Raw genomic sequence first — 16,306 nt, 5'->3', positions numbered from 1 at the left:
TGAGCCCAGAAAGACGGGAGGGGTGGGAGGAAGGTGCTTTAAGAATTTAATTTATTATTTGTTACCCTATTCTGATTTGATTAGTAATAAATTAATTCATTTTCCCCATGATGGTAATGGCTGAATGCCCTCTCCTTGCCCTTATCCTAACCCACAAGCTTTTTGTTGTATTTTCCATTCCCTGTCTAACTGAGGGGAATGACAGAGTGCCTTTGGTGGGCTTCATGTTAAATATTTCATACATCAAATAGATTTTCATTCTAAGTGCTACACAATAAAAACAAACTTAGAGGGATGTTTTCATCAGGGAAGTCATAAATATTTCTGTGTATTCCTATTTACATACTAATCATGTCACCAAAACTAACAAATACACAAATTGTGCCTGCCTGAATTATATATATGAAACTCAAATCACTCATAGATTAATTCCATTGACAAACTTTTTCCACCAATCCCACATCCAACATACACATCTCTATTGGACAAATCATACCTACATAAGCTGAAACTATAGTTTCAAAACCACATGCACAGAATAGCAAAATTTAATAAGATACTACAGAAAGATGCCTATAAGTATTAATTTTTAAAAACAAGTTCCCATTTCCATGAATTGCAGTGATTGTCCTGGAAATTAAACTTTTTTTTCCCCTCAGGTTTTAATGTTTAATTTGCTTGAAATTTGAGTATGGAAAAAAAATCACCTCTTTTCTTTCTCCAAAATCAGTACCACTATCTGCCATAATAGCAGCAGCTAACTTTGAAGGATGTTGAACACATCAATATTCTCAGAAAACCTAAGAGATATACAAAAAAATTCTTACTCTTATTTTAAAAGTGAAATCTGTTGTCTTCAAAAATGGTTAAGAAAAAGAAATACAAGGATTGGGCAAGATTAGACTATCCATCTTTATAAAATCAGCTGTTGCACACCAGTGTTTTAGGTAACATATTAAAGACAAGACATACACACTCAAAAAGATAAACTAAAAGAAGTAAATTATTACCTAAAGTAAATCCTTATGCAGCAACTAAGAGAATGTTTGCATTTCTTTTCAGGTATCGTGATCAATTGCCACTGCACTAAAACTAGGACTAAATTAAACTCTCCCCTAGGTGATGGTGTTAAGCATAAGATCCCATTCTCCTTAATATGGAAAAGTCTGAGCACATACAAACACATTTTTTCAGAAGTAGGTAATGGTTACTTGTTGGGAGTATGCAAGTTACATTCCTTGTCTGCTTTGTTGACACAATTAGATGCAAGCTAATGCTGGTGCCAAACGTTTAAGGGCAACTGACAAAATTTTAGGAGAGCCTTAGTGTGATTTTAGCATTTAGCATCTCCCTCCACCATTTCTCTATCACCTTTTACTGCACCAAGTAACTTCTCTCGTCTCAAGTGTTGATCTGTGAACAACACTGTGAATTCATCCCATAGGAAAAGCATGTCTCAATGAAAGCACATCTTGATTTATTTGACAGCTTGGAAAAAAAGGAACAATAAGGAGAAACAGAACAGAACCAGAAAAAAATGAAGTGAGCTGAGGGAGGTCCTGGCATTTGTGACGTAGCATTGACGAATTTAGAACAGGTAGGCTGAATGCCAGGAGAAAGGAGGTCAGTAAGACCATGTGACTGCTTAGTAATTAGACTTGCTCGGTAGTGCAATTACACAAAAATATTAGTTCCTGATTGTTACATGACTGTTTAAAGTTAATTAGAAAGCATCTATGTATTAAAGGTTGCTATTTACCAGATTTAACACACATTTTTTTATATAAACCGTAACTGGTGACCCAACAGAGTGACAATACTCTAACAAGAAACTAAACCTCCTGGTTTCTTGTATTCTTTCACCACTTTTCCTCATAGAGATTGTGTTAGTCATAGTTTGATAGAGAAGAGTTTTGCCCAGGGCACTAGAACCACAAACTCACCAGAACACAAACACTTGGTGTCAATCAACTCAAATTAGGAACGAACCCCCGTAAATTCACACCAGGAGGTTAGTTAAATTTGACTCATGTTCCTAATGCTGAAGGGCTTCTGCTCCTAGTCTCAAAGAAAATGTTTTGTCTAATTCAACACCCTACTCAACAGGCATGTTAGCAATGATTCTGCTCATGGTCATCAAGTGAGCAAGAACATAAAATGTTTGATCATTAATTACAAGTCCCAAATGAGACTGGCAAACCAAAAAACTGCATCACAGATCTTGTGTATACTTATTGTGAATGTATGTATTTGCACTGGTTAAAAGCATCTCATTAAAACCACTGGGACCTAAAATGGATTCATACCAAACTAGTAACTGTCCATTTAAATAAAAATGTATTGAGAAGACCCATAATAAACATACAGCTTTAGCAGACAGTTATTCTATAATGTTATTGTACTTTTAAACTTGAAAAAAACCTGATGATCTCACAAAACCAGGCTATGCAGGCAGCAAGATTTCCTACTCAAATCCATGCGCAGCATGTGCTTTGAGGGTATTTGAGTACCAGGAGATTGCTTGAAGTGCTTTGGACAGGGGAGCTGTAATATACCCCAACTCAGTCCCTCTGACCAGCAACTAAAACCAGGCATTTTTCTCCAAATGCAAAATGCAGTGGAAGGACTAGATGCCTTCTAAACACTGAAAACACTGTTAAAGCAAACCAATCAGCAAATATATCACACACAAATGTACTCAAGGATTCTATTAGCTAATGATCATATTACACAGTCATTGAAGAACCAGGGCCATAGCACTGAAGACATGAACTTCCTTCTGCTAGAATCAAAGTTCACACTTGTCTATCATTCACTAGCTCAGAGAATACAACCAAAAACTGCTCAGCATTTCAGTTGCAGGGCACATTAGAAACCTATGACATGTACTCTTAGACATGTGATTTCCGTAACACTTAGACTTGTGCCAATTGTCCACATTCTTTCAAAACTTAAATAGCTATTCATGTATGATCCACAAAATTAAGATCTCTGAGCTTCTTCATGAAGTCAAAATGTTATTCAAAAAAATTTATTCAAAACAAAAACAATTAAAAATCTCTTATAAATGAAACGTACATCATGAATCTCAAATAAGGAAAGTATCTAACAATTATTCTTAAGTTGTTTTTGTCAGTGCAAATGAAATAAGCATCAAGGTAAAGTTCACATAAAGCATCTTTAGTATCTCTATCCCTTGAAAACAAGATGATTGTAAGGAAAACCTCTCAAAATCTGAAAAAAAAATAGAAACCCAGAACTGCAAAGGTAAGTTACCTGGTTGGTAAAGTATTTAATAAGCTAGGATAAAATTAAATCCAAAAGGAATAATCCTTCAAGTGAACTCAACTGAAACCTGAAGTATCTAAACTTTGTCATTCTTCTATGACATAGGGTTAAGCTAAGTTTCATTGCTTGCTCCATAATTAGGCAACTTCTCAGCATTGTAGTCTGGGCAGGCTAAGTTCAGGAGCATTTTAAGTTCCTGACATTGGAGGGACAGACAATACACAAACTCTACTGCATTATCAATCCTTTTAAAGGGTAACAATTTTCAGATTCCTAGTGATGTTTTAACTAATCTCACATGACAAGCATGCACAGAAGTCCTACTAACCTCTCTGCCTTATTATGGCACACATTTAATATGCAAGTATCAGTCACAGCTCCACAGTGAAGTTCATTTTTAAACTGGGGAGGAGAATTACAAATGGCTTGAAGGTGTAGGAACAAATCTCCACACTCCAGAAAGGGACACTGCACACCAAGCCAGCCAGAGTTCAAGTAGTATTTAGACAAAGCTCTCAGGCACAATGTGGGTTTCTTGGGGCTCTTCAGTGCAGGGCCAGGAGCTGGGACTCCACGATCCTTGTGGGTCACTTCTAACTCAGGATATTCTGTGATAACCTTTCGTGCAGGAACGCTACTCTGAGAAAGTACTTCTGAGCTAAGCGAGCAGCTTCACAGTTTTTCCAGGACGGAGTCACCCTGGGGTTCCCGACTGCCCAGAGTTCCTGAGATGGTGCAATCGCTCTGGGCTACTCCCCACAGGGCTTTCCGCCCGACAGCAGCCCCGCTCTGAGCTCCAGCGCTCGGGCACTGAACCGCCGCCCGCGGGGGCGAGAACAAGGGTCTCCCTCCCCGGGAAGCCACGGCCCCCCGCCCCGCACTGTTCCAGGGGCTTCCCGGCTCCTTCTTTCCCGTCCCTCCCACGTGCGGGCGCTGGGCTGGATATGTAACACGGCCGGGCCCGCGCGGAGGGCGGGCGGCCGAGGGAAGCCGGAGCTGGCAGCGGCCCAATCGGGCGCGGAGGGAGGGGATGGCGGGGAGGCAGCGTGACCGAATACATAACGCGGGGATTAGGGCCCCCGCAGCGCCCCGCACTCACCGCCACCTGTTGATGCCCACGTTGGAGGAGCCAGCGAACCAGGGGTCCAGGATGTAGACGCAGCGCACCGTGTCTGCGCCCTGGATGCATTCCCGCAGCGCCGGGTTGTCGTGGAGCCGCAGCCCCTTGCGGAACCAGTGTACGGCGTTCACCCCCATGCCGGGCGCGGGCGCTCAGCGGGAACCGCCGCCGCCCGCGGGGCCGCTCATGGCCCGGCGCCGCCGGGCGAGCACGGACGGGCGGCGGGCCGGCCCACGGGGCCTCGCTGCGGACGGCTCTAGGACCCGGCGGACACGGCGGGAGCGGCCGCCCGGCGGGGACGCATCACCCCGCGGAGCCCCCGCGCCGGGGAGAGCAGGGACGAAAGGTGGGAGTGCTGGCTCCGGCGATGTCTGCGGGGCGGTGAGGGCACCCTGCCCGCGGAAAGCGCCGTACGTGCCCGCTGCCGCCTCCTCGCCGCTCGCCCTGTGACTGCGCCGGCCGCGGGGCTGCGCCGGCCGCCCCGCCCCCCGCCGCCCATTGGCCGGCGCCGCCCCCACGTGACCGCGGCCCCTCACGTTTCTGAGGTGTGTTCGGTACCGGCGGCGCGCGGGGGAAGGGAGCTCTGGCCGGGCGGCCCCGCGCCCGCGGCGCAGCGGGAGGCAGCCGGGGGGCCCGCGACCTCGGCGGGAATCCCACCCGCCAAGGCGGCGCGGGGCCGGCAGGCCGGGGCGGCGGGGGGCGGGGCCCGACTCTCTCCCACCCCCCCCGCGATTCGGTGCGGCGGGACCCGGATGAGCACGGGGCCGCGAGGCGGCTCTTGGTGGCGCCGGTTCCGCCGGGAGGCGCAGGCGCGCGCGCGCCCGCCGGCCTGTTATGTATCGCGCCCCGCGCGTGCCCGTGCCGCTCCGGTCACCCCCCCCCCCCCCCCCCCCCCCCCCCCACAGCCCGGGCTGTGCCCGCCGGTCCCACCGCATCCAGTCCCATCCCGCGGGAAACAGGCGGGGCGCTTATGTAAGCGTGTGCGTAGGGAGCATCTGTCGGACTAGCGGAGCTCCAGAGGTCCCTTCCAACCCTGACGATTCTGTGACGCGGGCCCAGGGCTCGTAGCCGCCCGCTGCAGCCGGGAGGTGTTGGTCACAAGAGCTGGACAAGAACCCCCGAGCAAGAGAGAGCGGCTCGGCCGTGCGGCGCTGCCGCGCCCAAATACGCTTCCAGGCAGCAGAACGAGTTAAAATGGTCCCTCTTGCACCGTTAGTAAAGTCATTACTAAACGGTGAATTTCTCACGCCTGTTAATTACAGAGCTCAAACCACCGTCTGTGTGCTGCCAACACAGCGGGTTTCCCTGGACCTGCTCCGTGGTTACACTGGGAACGGCCAACAACCGACCGAGGCATCGCAGTGACACGACTCGGTAGAACCCTTCTGTGTCTTCACAGGGCAGCTGTAGATGCAGATCTGAAAATAAGTGGGTAGCAACAGCAAAAGTGGTCTCAATGTCTCAAGTAAAAGGCAGAGGACCCAAATCAGCAGTACTGACCTTTCTTAACTTCGAGAATTTTAGACAGTACTTTAAGAACTGTCATTTTTCTTTCTCCTAAAATATTTTTTCTGCTAAGATATCCGGAAAGTAAACATCAAGTCAACAAGAAGACGCATGCATCTTATGTTTCCCTTCATGCTTTTCTTTCCTCATATTGAATGATGTAATAAATAGAATAACAGAATTACAGAATCATTTAGGTTGGAAAAGACCTCTGAGTCCAACCTTTGATCACCACCATGTCAGCTAGACCATGGCACTGACTGTCACATCCAGTATCTTCTTGAACACCTCCAGGGATGGGGACTCCATCACCTCCATGGGCAGCTCATTCCAATGTTTAACAACCCTTTCTGTGAAAAAATTCCTCCTGATGTCCAACCTGAACCTCCCCTTGTGCAGCTTGAGGCTCTGTCCTCTTGTCCTGTCACAGCTTGCCTGGGAGAAGATGCCCCACCTGACAGCGACGACCAAGGTATGCTAGTGGCAAATGACCCAGCCATGATTAGAATCCCTTTCTGTTTGGTCTTAGAAAGAAAGTTTGTATAAAAGGTATAGAGTGTGGAGACTGAACAGTCCTTGAACACTGACTTTAACAGCAGCATAAATTGATGATGATGAGTTTTTCAATTACTACTTTGTTGTATGTAGAACAACATATTCCACAGCTCATCATTCTGATCCAAGAACTTATGGGATCCTGTCATATACCCTTGCTGCAACTCAAAGCTGGGGCAGTGGGCTCATTGTAAAGTTGAGCATTGCTTTCTCAATTAATACAAAGTACATTCTTATTTGCCTGGTTGGTTATTATTATTATTATATGCCAAATATTTGGTAAATAATTTTCAAATAAATAAAAAAGAAAAAGAAAATTCAGTAGTTAATGACCACTGTCCATCAAACTCATTTGAATTCTATAATTTTTGAACACATTGAACAAGTAGATTCCTTATTTTCAAGGAAAGTCACTTCACAACACAGTTTTTATTTCAAACTTTTTAATTGCTTTTTCACACTCGTTATTTGTACTGCTAGCTCCCCACAAGGCTGCCACACTGAAGGTAGCCCTGAATAAAGTCCAGCATCAACCAATCTGCCTTCTTGGGAGTACTGAGGTGGAAGCAGCCCTTCCTCACTAGACCTTATGGCTTCATAAGCAAATGGCAGCCATGAAAACCATCAGTCTGTAGGCTGTTTGTTGCTACAGGCTAAATAACAATCGCAGTATATCATTAGCATATCATTATGTCAAAACAGTACTTGGCTCTAGCCATGCCTTCTACGCGAGACAGTTTGTTCTTGACTCAAGAAGTGTGAGAAAGAACATAATATATAAATATTGTAATAGGATATATTAATATATAATAGATGCAGACTATATTAATTAAAATGTCAGATCTCAAGGGAAGAGTCACTCCAAGTTAGTTGAAATAGAAAATAGAATGATGGTTAATCAAGGAACTCATACAAGTAAACCTCACTGCAGTGTTCTCTTGTGAATAACTTTTTTAAACAATATTGCTAATTTAGACCAGACTGTGATTGTAAAAATGAAGAGAATGCGGAGGAGATAGAAGGGAAAAAATAACATGAAGGCATGAAGTGACAAAAACATAAAGAAGCAAGTATACAATACATTTTTGTGTTACAAATTAGAAGCTATTTTTTTTGGATGCATGTTTTTAACATCATTGTATGCATTATATTCACAGATTTTCTTAACTGTTCTTGGAACAGCTTTTATTTAGGAGACCAATCCCGAACTAGGTTCCTTGAGCAGGGTTTCTTTCTGTAGCATCGCTCTTCTCCATTAGATCTTTTGCACAGATCCAGTGCAGACTATTGAACATGGAGCTGACAAAAGAAGGGTTCACAGAGACAACAGCAGTGATTTTCAGTCTCTGAAAGATGTGATTGTGCAAACTTGGAGTTAGTTAAGAAATCCAAACAGCCCTGGTAAAATACTTCTAGTCTAGAAATCATTTATGTGACTGCTGATTTGTTACTCTAGAAGAGAAATAGAAGTAGATATAGCTGAAAAAAATATGATAGAGGAAGATGGTTCTCACTGAACTTCTGAAAAGCCACCAGCAAAACACTATAAGCCCAATGGCTATATGTGAAATTAATTATGTAATAAGGCAGTGATCATATGAAGAAAATATACCGGTGTAAGACAAGCCTCCCATCATCATGTCGGTGTTACCGAATCAAAAGAATTATCTGCTTCCCGCCAGAGCACACTCAAGTAGTCTAACTTTGAACACGTTCATTCTTTGCTATTATATTACTTCGAAATTATTTCTTTTCCAAGTTTTTTTTTTTTTTTCTATTTACCCCACTACTTCTCTCTGCAAGCTGTTTTAACGCAACGGCCTTTACTTTTCCTAGTGCCGGTGGAGCCTGCTTTGGCAAGTGGCGGAGGCTCGGGCGGTTTCGCACGGGACGAGCCCGTGCCGGCCCACGCTGCGGGACAGCCACGTCCTCCTGCCCGCCCCGCCCCTCCCCGGCACATGGTACGTGCCCGGCGCCCCCCGCGCGGCGGCGGCGGTGGTGCGGTCCGGCGGCGGCGGCAAGGCCGGTGAGCGCGGGCGGGGCAGCGGCGGGCCCGGCCGCGGGAGCTCGGCCGCTCTTCGGCCGGCCCGGCGCCGGGGCACTGGGGGCGGAGGGGCCGGCTGGCGTTCCGCTTGGCCTGCTCCGAGCGCCGGCGCGGCGCTGAGGATGGGGCGGGTGGCGGGCAGGGGGAGAAGCGGCTGGGGAGGGACCCCCGGGCGCGGGGCCCCGCGTCGGCCGCGGGTGACTCCGGCAGGAGCGGCACGAAGCGGCTGCGGGAACGGCTTTCGGGGCGGGATGGGCCTGCAGCCTCTGCTCCCGTGCTGGCTGCAGGAAAACATCCGCCCCCAGCCTCTCCGCCCCCAAGCGGAGTCCGAAGGGTGAGAAGGGACGGTCCAGGTGGCCGGGCTGTGGGAGCAGGCTGTGATGGAGACCCTTGTTTTCTCTGCGCTGAAAGCACCACCACTTGATGACCAGTGGTTTAAATAGTGCGGTGCGTCCTTAAGCACTGTTCAAATGTCTTTCCTTTCCTGGATGTAAGGAAAAGCTTTTTCCCCATAAGGACAGTTGAGCAGTAGAACAGAGAGGCCGGGTGGCTTCCATCCATGGAGGCTTTAAAGACTTGATTGGACAAAGCAGCCTGGATCCTGCAGACTCTGCTTCGAGCTCTTGAGATCCCTTCAAACCTGGTTTATCCTAGGATCCTCTATGTTTTTTTCTAGAAAGCTTTATGTTGGTCTAGCTTATCTTTTATAATCCTTTACCTCATTTCCACCATCAATGCAAAGCAGGGATTCATTTTTTTTGTAAGTGCAGAAGTGTGAATATTTACTGTGCATTAATGTACAAAACTGCTACCTATCGCTACCCAGTTTCCTTCACAAACTATTCAAACCCTTTCTACACTGCGCTCTTCTAGGTAGATACTTACTCTTCCTGGTTAAAGTTCAATCTAGGCATTCAGTAGTTTCATTTAATTCTTTATAGCGTACTAAGTTTCCTGTAATGAGAATGGTAGTGGTCAGGCAGTCATACTGTTGCCCTCTTTACTAAGAGTTTTTGAAAAATCCAACATGAGTAAAAGTTTGGGTTTGCTCATTTTCAAAAAGTGAGATGTTAAGTCTCAAAGCACACATTCAGAAATTCAAATGAGGGATAAATCAACCAGTTGATCATTGTATCCACTTGCTATAGAAGATCTACGTAGAAGGCTCCTTAAATAACGAACCTTATAGCACCCCTTTGCTCTGTATATACAAGTCTCTGCAAGTGTGCTAGCAAGCAGGATTACAAGTAACTTCGACATTAGCTCACTTCCTTATTGCTGTTCTTACACTTGGTGGTGAGAGGGTGCTACTGGCAGTGAGAGCAAATATCTTATCTGAGCTGGTTGGGTTTTTTTCTAAATCTCTCAATTGGTTTACAGCCTCAACAGCAATCTAAGTATGTAAAAAGTTACAGTGGGGTCCTGCACATTAGAACATGCATTAGATCCAACAAGAGCTTTAAGAGAACTCTGAATTCATGAAAGCAGTTACATACCCTGGAAATGTGATACTGTTATCTGTGGACTTGGAAATATGTCAAGTAACTCCGATATTCTTGGTTTCTATAGAACACCATGACATTCCAATTCATTAATGTTATTTTATATGTTGTATTTTGCATAGGGCTTTTTTACAAGGGCTCCTGAGTACCCCAGTCAAATGAGTTCTGGCAAATAAAGTTTTCCTGTCTTTTACAGTATTCTGTGTTTCTGATGATCCTTACTAACAACAGGGAAAAATCGACTATGATGCCAGACATTTCTAGGAAATGTAAAGCCCCTTTTAAGTGAATATAACAACCATTCCCATGTCAGATTTTAGAAGAGCACAATTTACTATATCAGAATTTTTTAAAAGCTCTGTATAGTAAAAATTACAGTATTTTAAGGGACTGCATTACTCACAAGGCAATTTTGTTTAACAGCAGGATTACACGTTGAAGTAAAAGTAAGTAATGGTTATTTTTCCAGATTGTACTTTGGAAGTATTATTTGACATCCCAAACAATTTTACAACACTTCGCTTTGCTGGCAGCTTCTAGCTGAGCTGAAGCATTAATGAAGAAAGCCCTGATTCTTCAGAGATTTGCTTATTCTGACTGGACCCACTAAACTCAGTAGGACTGCTCAGAGTGCTCAGACACAGGCAGTTGTGTCACTCCTGTAGAGGAGAGGTTTAGTTTGCAGTCACTTTTTCAGGACATGGAAAAAGTCAGCACACAAAACATCTGTGACTTACGTACACTTCCAGTGCTTTCAGGGTTACTGGAAAAAATCACTTGTTCTGTGCTGGGGCTTGGGACAGCACTTCTGAAGTCACAAGCTGTATGAAGACAAAACCATCAGCCTTGAGGTTCTGACACAAGCAGCTCATTAGGAAATTGGTTTTGCCTTAGAGGTGTGATATAATACTAAAGAACAAGTTATCAATAAACAGCTTCTGTTAATAACATAATTGTGCATATAGGAAATTGTCTTACTCTGTTAGTTTATGATGTAGTAACATAACAATAGTCCAGCTTAGAAGCAGAAAAAAAGCAACCTAAAAGCAAAGGTACACTTTCTTGAGATAAAGGATTTACCTCTAGAAAATATTTAACCTTACCTGGCAACTAGAAAGAGGATCTATCACTAAAGTTCTTTAAACAAACTATGTACTTTCTTACAAGATGGGCTATAAGGAAAATTCTAGGGCTCTTGTACAGCTGGGCAATAGGTATGTTGGTCTGTTATGTAGGAGATTAGACTGCATGATGATAACAGTATTTTCTCTCCTAACAAAACAAACAAAAAAAAAAGAACAACAACAAAAAACCCAACAAAAGTAATGTAACGGTGCTCATGCAGGTACCTTTTGAAGCGTGCTATACTTAGGGAGAGGTGAAAGCAACTGTCCAAATGTTCTCACTTTCAGTTTGAGCAGTTTTAAGCATGTTACCAGCAGTAGCCATTTGCAGGAGTACTGCAGAGATCAGCAGTTCTCCCTTTCTCACTCAGTACTTCCAAAGGGTTGTTACGAAAACCCCCCCGGGAAGTTAAAGATACACTTGATGATATCTTTGTTTGACTGCTGCGGCTCCTTTGCCCCTGCAGAGCAGGTGACAGCACATGTGCTATTGGTGATAACTGGGCAGCCAGTTTGAGCAAAGGTGAGGTGTGGGGTTGGCCCTGTGGACTCCAGCACAGCCACACACCTATTCCACAAGGACTCTGCCTATAGAAGAGACCTGGAGGCAGAAAAAAGGCATTGGTGCAAGAGGCAGCTGTAGCAAAATAGGTGCTAGAAGAGGCAGGTGAAGGCATGGAAATGCTACTGTGTACTTGCTTCCTCCCCCAAAATACCAGGGTGCTTATTCAACATCAACTAACACACTCAGCTGGTGAAAAACGCTTACATAAGGGCTCATGTGAGTTTTTTTCTCCCTTAATTATATAAAGAATGATTTTAAAATGAAGTTATGCTACAAACTGCTGCTGAAGCAGCACTGCGTGATGGGTCTCTGACACATGAAAGAACAATTCACACTCCAAATAATGCTTGAGAAGTTAAAGCAAATACATTCATAAGAACTAAGAAAGATTTAAGCTGCCATTTTTGTTAATTTAGTGGGATTGCTGTCAAATGAAATCACATGAATCATTTTTCTCATGCAGCATGAGTGATCTGTAATGCAATGACAATGTTAGCTGCAAGAAATGGCTGACAGTTTGGAGCTTGTATGACTGCAGGCATTTATATGAACAGAGCACTGCCCCACGTCAGGTCTGTTGCATCCATGTTACTGTTCCAGTGACATATCCATCAGAACATTAACCTTTCAAAAATAGTCTTTTCCCCCTGCTTTCATGTGAAACCTGGATTTTGCACCAGTAACAAAAACCACTCTTGAGAGTAATTTCTTACGCCAGCTCTGTCTAAACATCAATGATTCTGACCATTAAATCATTCCTTAAATGTGTTTTCTTACAGTTGTTGTGTCTCCATAGGACTGACTTCCATGATGTTGAGAGGAGTCGCTCACTGTGCAAAAGACACGTTCACTCTTCTGTTGACAAGATCTCAGAGCTGTAACCCGGGACTGAAGTTTTCCTCAGTATGGCCTGACGTAGCAAACAGAAGCTTCCTAATACATTCCAGTTACACAACTGATACCAAGTCAAGAGAGGAAAATAAAAAAACCCTTGAGAGTCTCTACAGTTTGTCAGTTGACGTCACGAAGATACGCAGACTGAAGGAATGGGTCCTTCTCCAGGATGTGGCCTATGTTAAAGAAATTGCTGGTATATTACAGGAAATGGGAGCAGATGAGACCACTGTAGCCAACATTATAGAACGCTGCCCCGAGGCAATTCTCCACACCCCAGCAGAGATAAACTCTCAAAGAGCTTTATGGCAATTAGTATGCCAGAATGAAAAACAGCTGATTAAATTAATAGAGCAATTTCCAGAGTCTTTTTTTACTACTGACTGTCAGCAGAACCAGAAGGCAAATATACTGTTCTTTCAAGAGCTGGGACTTAAGAATAATATAATCACCAGGTTCTTGACAAGTGCACCCAATATTTTCTGTAATCCTGTTGAGAAAAACAAAAACGTGATAGAGACATTACAAAGAAATTATTTAAATTTAGGGGGGTCTGAAGCAAATATGAAGATCTGGATACTGAAGCTATTGAGCCAAAATCCATTTATTTTATTAAATACCTCCACTGCAATCCAGGAGAACTTGGAATTTCTCCAGAAGAATGATTTCACTGACCAGGAAGTTCTACAGCTGCTCTCTAAACTTAAAGGCTTCATTTTTCAACTTAATTCTACCACTATGCAGAAGAGTATGCTTTTCTCCAAAAACGTCTTTAAGTGCAGTGATCAAGAACTAAAACAACTAGTGCTGAAATGCCCAGCCCTTCTCTACTATTCTGTTCCAGTTTTGGAAGAAAGACTTGAAGGACTACTGAAGGAAGGAATTTCTATAGCACAGATTAGAGAGACACCAATGGTGCTGGAGTTGACAACACAAATAGTTCAGTACCGAATTAAAAAGCTCTCTGCATTAGGATATGATATAAAGAGTGGAAATCTAGAAAGCTTGAATGGTACTAAAAAAGATTTTGAAGTCACTTATGGTAAGATACAATCAAAGAAGGAGAGACCTATTTTTAATCCTGTTGCTCCTCTACACATTGAAGATTAATTTGAATACTGTACTTCAAGTTATGCAAAAACAAATTAAAAGGGAAGTTGGTTCTTTGAGAAGAGATGGAACAAAAGCAGTCTTAACCAGACTGTAGTTTTATACTGTACTTTGTACAGGAGGGGTCTTAGGCACAGCTTCATTATACAGTGGTAATACTCCAATGCTTTCAAATAATATCATACAAGTAATAATTATGATAAAGGTTGCTTTTTTCTAAGGGTACCTCAGATGCGACATTTTCTTACCTGATGGGGCATTAGCTGCCTTAGGTTTTCAGCTCTGTCACTGCACAGTCCAGCCTGTGGTAGTGATTAGCACAATTTTTATCTGAGGAAGATAGGAGGAGGATTATTTTTCCAGCAGCGTTCATCAGTCTGCTGGTTCAGTATCTTCAGGAAACTCTCTTGGAGTTCTATTCCTTATTGCTGAAGTAGCTCTAGCTCCTGGATCCTGACCTGCAACAGACTTGATTTCTTGGATAGGAAAGCCCTGTCCTGAGAGGGGAGCGGGACATTTTTTTCTAAATTCAGTGACTGCTATGGTGAGGCCCTAGTATGTTTGTGTACAAACCATAATGCAAAGAAACTACAAGATGACAACCTTCACTTTTCTGAGACTTCAAAATTTTCAAAAGGCTTGGGATACGAGGAAATACATTTATTGCTATTGTATAGTTCTTAATCTCTTCTAGCAAGGTTTGGGGATAAGAAAAATTAGGGAGAGACTCAAGTCTCAAGTGACAGTAGGAGAAAAGAGAAAGTCATGCTTTATATTAGGTGCAACAAAACTCTAGTCTGTAAACCACTGGGGATTAAAAATGACTACCAGATTTGCACACAGCTGCAACAGTTTCTAAATATATGGGTGGCACTGCATCTCAGATAACACCATATGACAATTGGCGACAAGTGCTGGCTTTCAAAATAGTAACTATCAGACAGCTTTTAAGTTCTCAGGGGATTTGATTTCTTCTCATTTATGGGCTGTGAATGATAATATAAAATAGTAGTATCACTGACAATCATCTCAATAGAATTAGGATCATCAGTGATTTTATTTCTCACTTTCCTACCTAGCTATTCCACACACATTCCCCCTCTTGACAGCAGAATAAAAACCAGCTATACACCACCCTCACTCCAGGCATTATTCAAGGTCATTTTTAACACCCATTTTGGCAGCAAGTCCAGGCCTCCATTTCTTAAAATGCAGTTTTGAATTGCTAAAGAAAGCTGGTATTGAATTACTGGTACAGAGGGTGGGCTGCAAGATGATGATTTTATGTAGTCTGCCACCTGCCCTTCCCCAGGCTGCGCACTGGGGAAGGGCAGCAAACACCTGGTAGGAGCAGTGCCAAGATCTCAACAGGTGAAGGTCTTACACTCAGCACTCTGCAGGCGACTGTGGATGTGACAGGAGCTCCTGGGGGTAAATGCCACTCGTACAGGAGCGCGTGCAACACTGGCAGGAATTTAAGAAGGGGACGTATCACCAGCATGAAGAAACTCAGGCTGTGGTACTAGGCCGTGTCTATGCTGACTCTTTCAAAACAGGTTACTGTGTTTTAAGAGGAAACTGGTAAGACAGCCGTATTAAAAATTCATAGGAACTTGCCTTTGTCACTTTCTGACTGTCCTTCCCTGCTCAGCTGTTAAACAGACCACAATACTGTCTCAATTCAAAAGCCTCCTTCCCCTCAGACACAAGGGGGCATTTCAGCTCTCCAAAGCTCTTCATAACACAATGTGTAACTGAGCCAGAGACCTGATTGGTGGCTTAGGAGGAAAAGGAAACCAAGACATAGAACAGTGCTTTCCCTGAATATTTAGTTCTAGCATTTCTACAGTTACCTGTTTTTACAAAGTTCTTGGAACAGCTTATTCCCATCACATTATCTCCAGTGGCAACAGAACAGGACAAGGATGTACTTCCTTAACTGAGTCACAGCCTGAATTATCACAAACTCATTTTGCATTCTGAATGTTTCAATTTCTCTTCCCCTTTCAAAATAAAAGCTTGAGCAGAAATGCTTTTTCTCTACTACCAGATAAAAATTCAGTCAATCCTTCATTCATAACTCTATGCCTGGGACCTGTTTCTGTCTTCTTCACAGGATTCATTTACAATAAAACCTCAGGAAAGCTCCCAGTCACCAAAACACTGTATTGCTGAAATCCTCATCTCTTGTTACTCACAGTGACTGTGGACCAGCCTGTGAGTAAGCCTTTCATTACATAGCAAGCAGTCAGGCATACAAGTTGCCTTCATAAATATTTCCCCTTTTGAAACGGGGACTGGGAAAAGGAAAGTGACATAAAGCTACCACAAAAACAATCCCAAGATGTAAGAACAACCTCACTACTCCCCCTGAAAATTTCAGTTCCATATTCCATTCAGCTCACTATGATCTTAAAAGTGGGTATTCCCAAGCATCATTGATCAGGGGAAAAGAAGATTAGTGCAAAGGATTTTGTGCTGTGTCTGTGCACAGCTTACACACTGAAGTTACACCTTTTGTTAAGAGCTGGTTGGTGCTAAGTAGATACAAATAAAAGACACTCTGGAGCATGGTACTGTGGGAGGATGTGTAACTAA

The 16,306-nt window shown here is 43.8% G+C and overlaps 2 protein-coding genes and 2 long non-coding RNA genes across 6 annotated transcripts in view; 2 read left to right on the top strand and 2 right to left on the bottom strand.

The window, feature by feature from the left end:
• Positions 1–4,871, bottom strand: part of CRY1 (cryptochrome circadian regulator 1) — a 39,577-nt gene extending 34,706 nt beyond the window's left edge. For both annotated transcript variants that reach the window (XM_048300261.1, XM_048300262.1), the window contains exon 1: positions 4,388–4,871. In XM_048300261.1, the coding sequence (XP_048156218.1) occupies positions 4,388–4,545 (158 nt within the window). In that variant the 5' untranslated portion in view covers positions 4,546–4,871. The remainder of the gene's footprint in view (positions 1–4,387) is intronic.
• A 49-nt stretch (positions 4,872–4,920) lies between these two features.
• Positions 4,921–6,020, top strand: LOC125324429. Its single transcript, XR_007202968.1, has 2 exons — positions 4,921–4,953; positions 5,671–6,020. It is a non-coding gene; the product is annotated as an uncharacterized LOC125324429 (long non-coding RNA).
• A 139-nt stretch (positions 6,021–6,159) lies between these two features.
• MTERF2 (mitochondrial transcription termination factor 2) lies at positions 6,160–16,292 on the top strand. 2 transcript variants are annotated; one of them, XM_048300264.1, is made up of 2 exons: positions 6,160–6,386; positions 12,501–16,292. In XM_048300264.1, the coding sequence occupies exons 1-2, from the start codon at positions 6,248–6,250 to the stop codon at positions 13,706–13,708; spliced, it is 1,347 nt and encodes a 448-aa protein (XP_048156221.1). In that variant the 5' UTR covers positions 6,160–6,247; the 3' UTR covers positions 13,709–16,292. The 2 variants fall into 2 exon arrangements, with proteins under 2 accessions (XP_048156221.1, XP_048156222.1); XM_048300265.1 differs by having other exon boundaries at positions 6,319–6,386; positions 12,484–16,292.
• Positions 6,902–12,489, bottom strand: LOC125324428. The gene is made up of 2 exons (XR_007202967.1): positions 10,753–12,489; positions 6,902–7,815 (listed from the first exon to the last, which is right to left on the bottom strand). It is a non-coding gene; the product is annotated as an uncharacterized LOC125324428 (long non-coding RNA).
• Positions 16,293–16,306: the final 14 nt, after the last annotated feature.

Source organism: Corvus hawaiiensis, chromosome 4, assembly GCF_020740725.1.
Source record: "Corvus hawaiiensis isolate bCorHaw1 chromosome 4, bCorHaw1.pri.cur, whole genome shotgun sequence".
Classification (NCBI taxonomy): Eukaryota; Metazoa; Chordata; class Aves; order Passeriformes; family Corvidae; genus Corvus; species Corvus hawaiiensis.
This window is presented reverse-complemented; position numbering and strand designations above follow the sequence as displayed.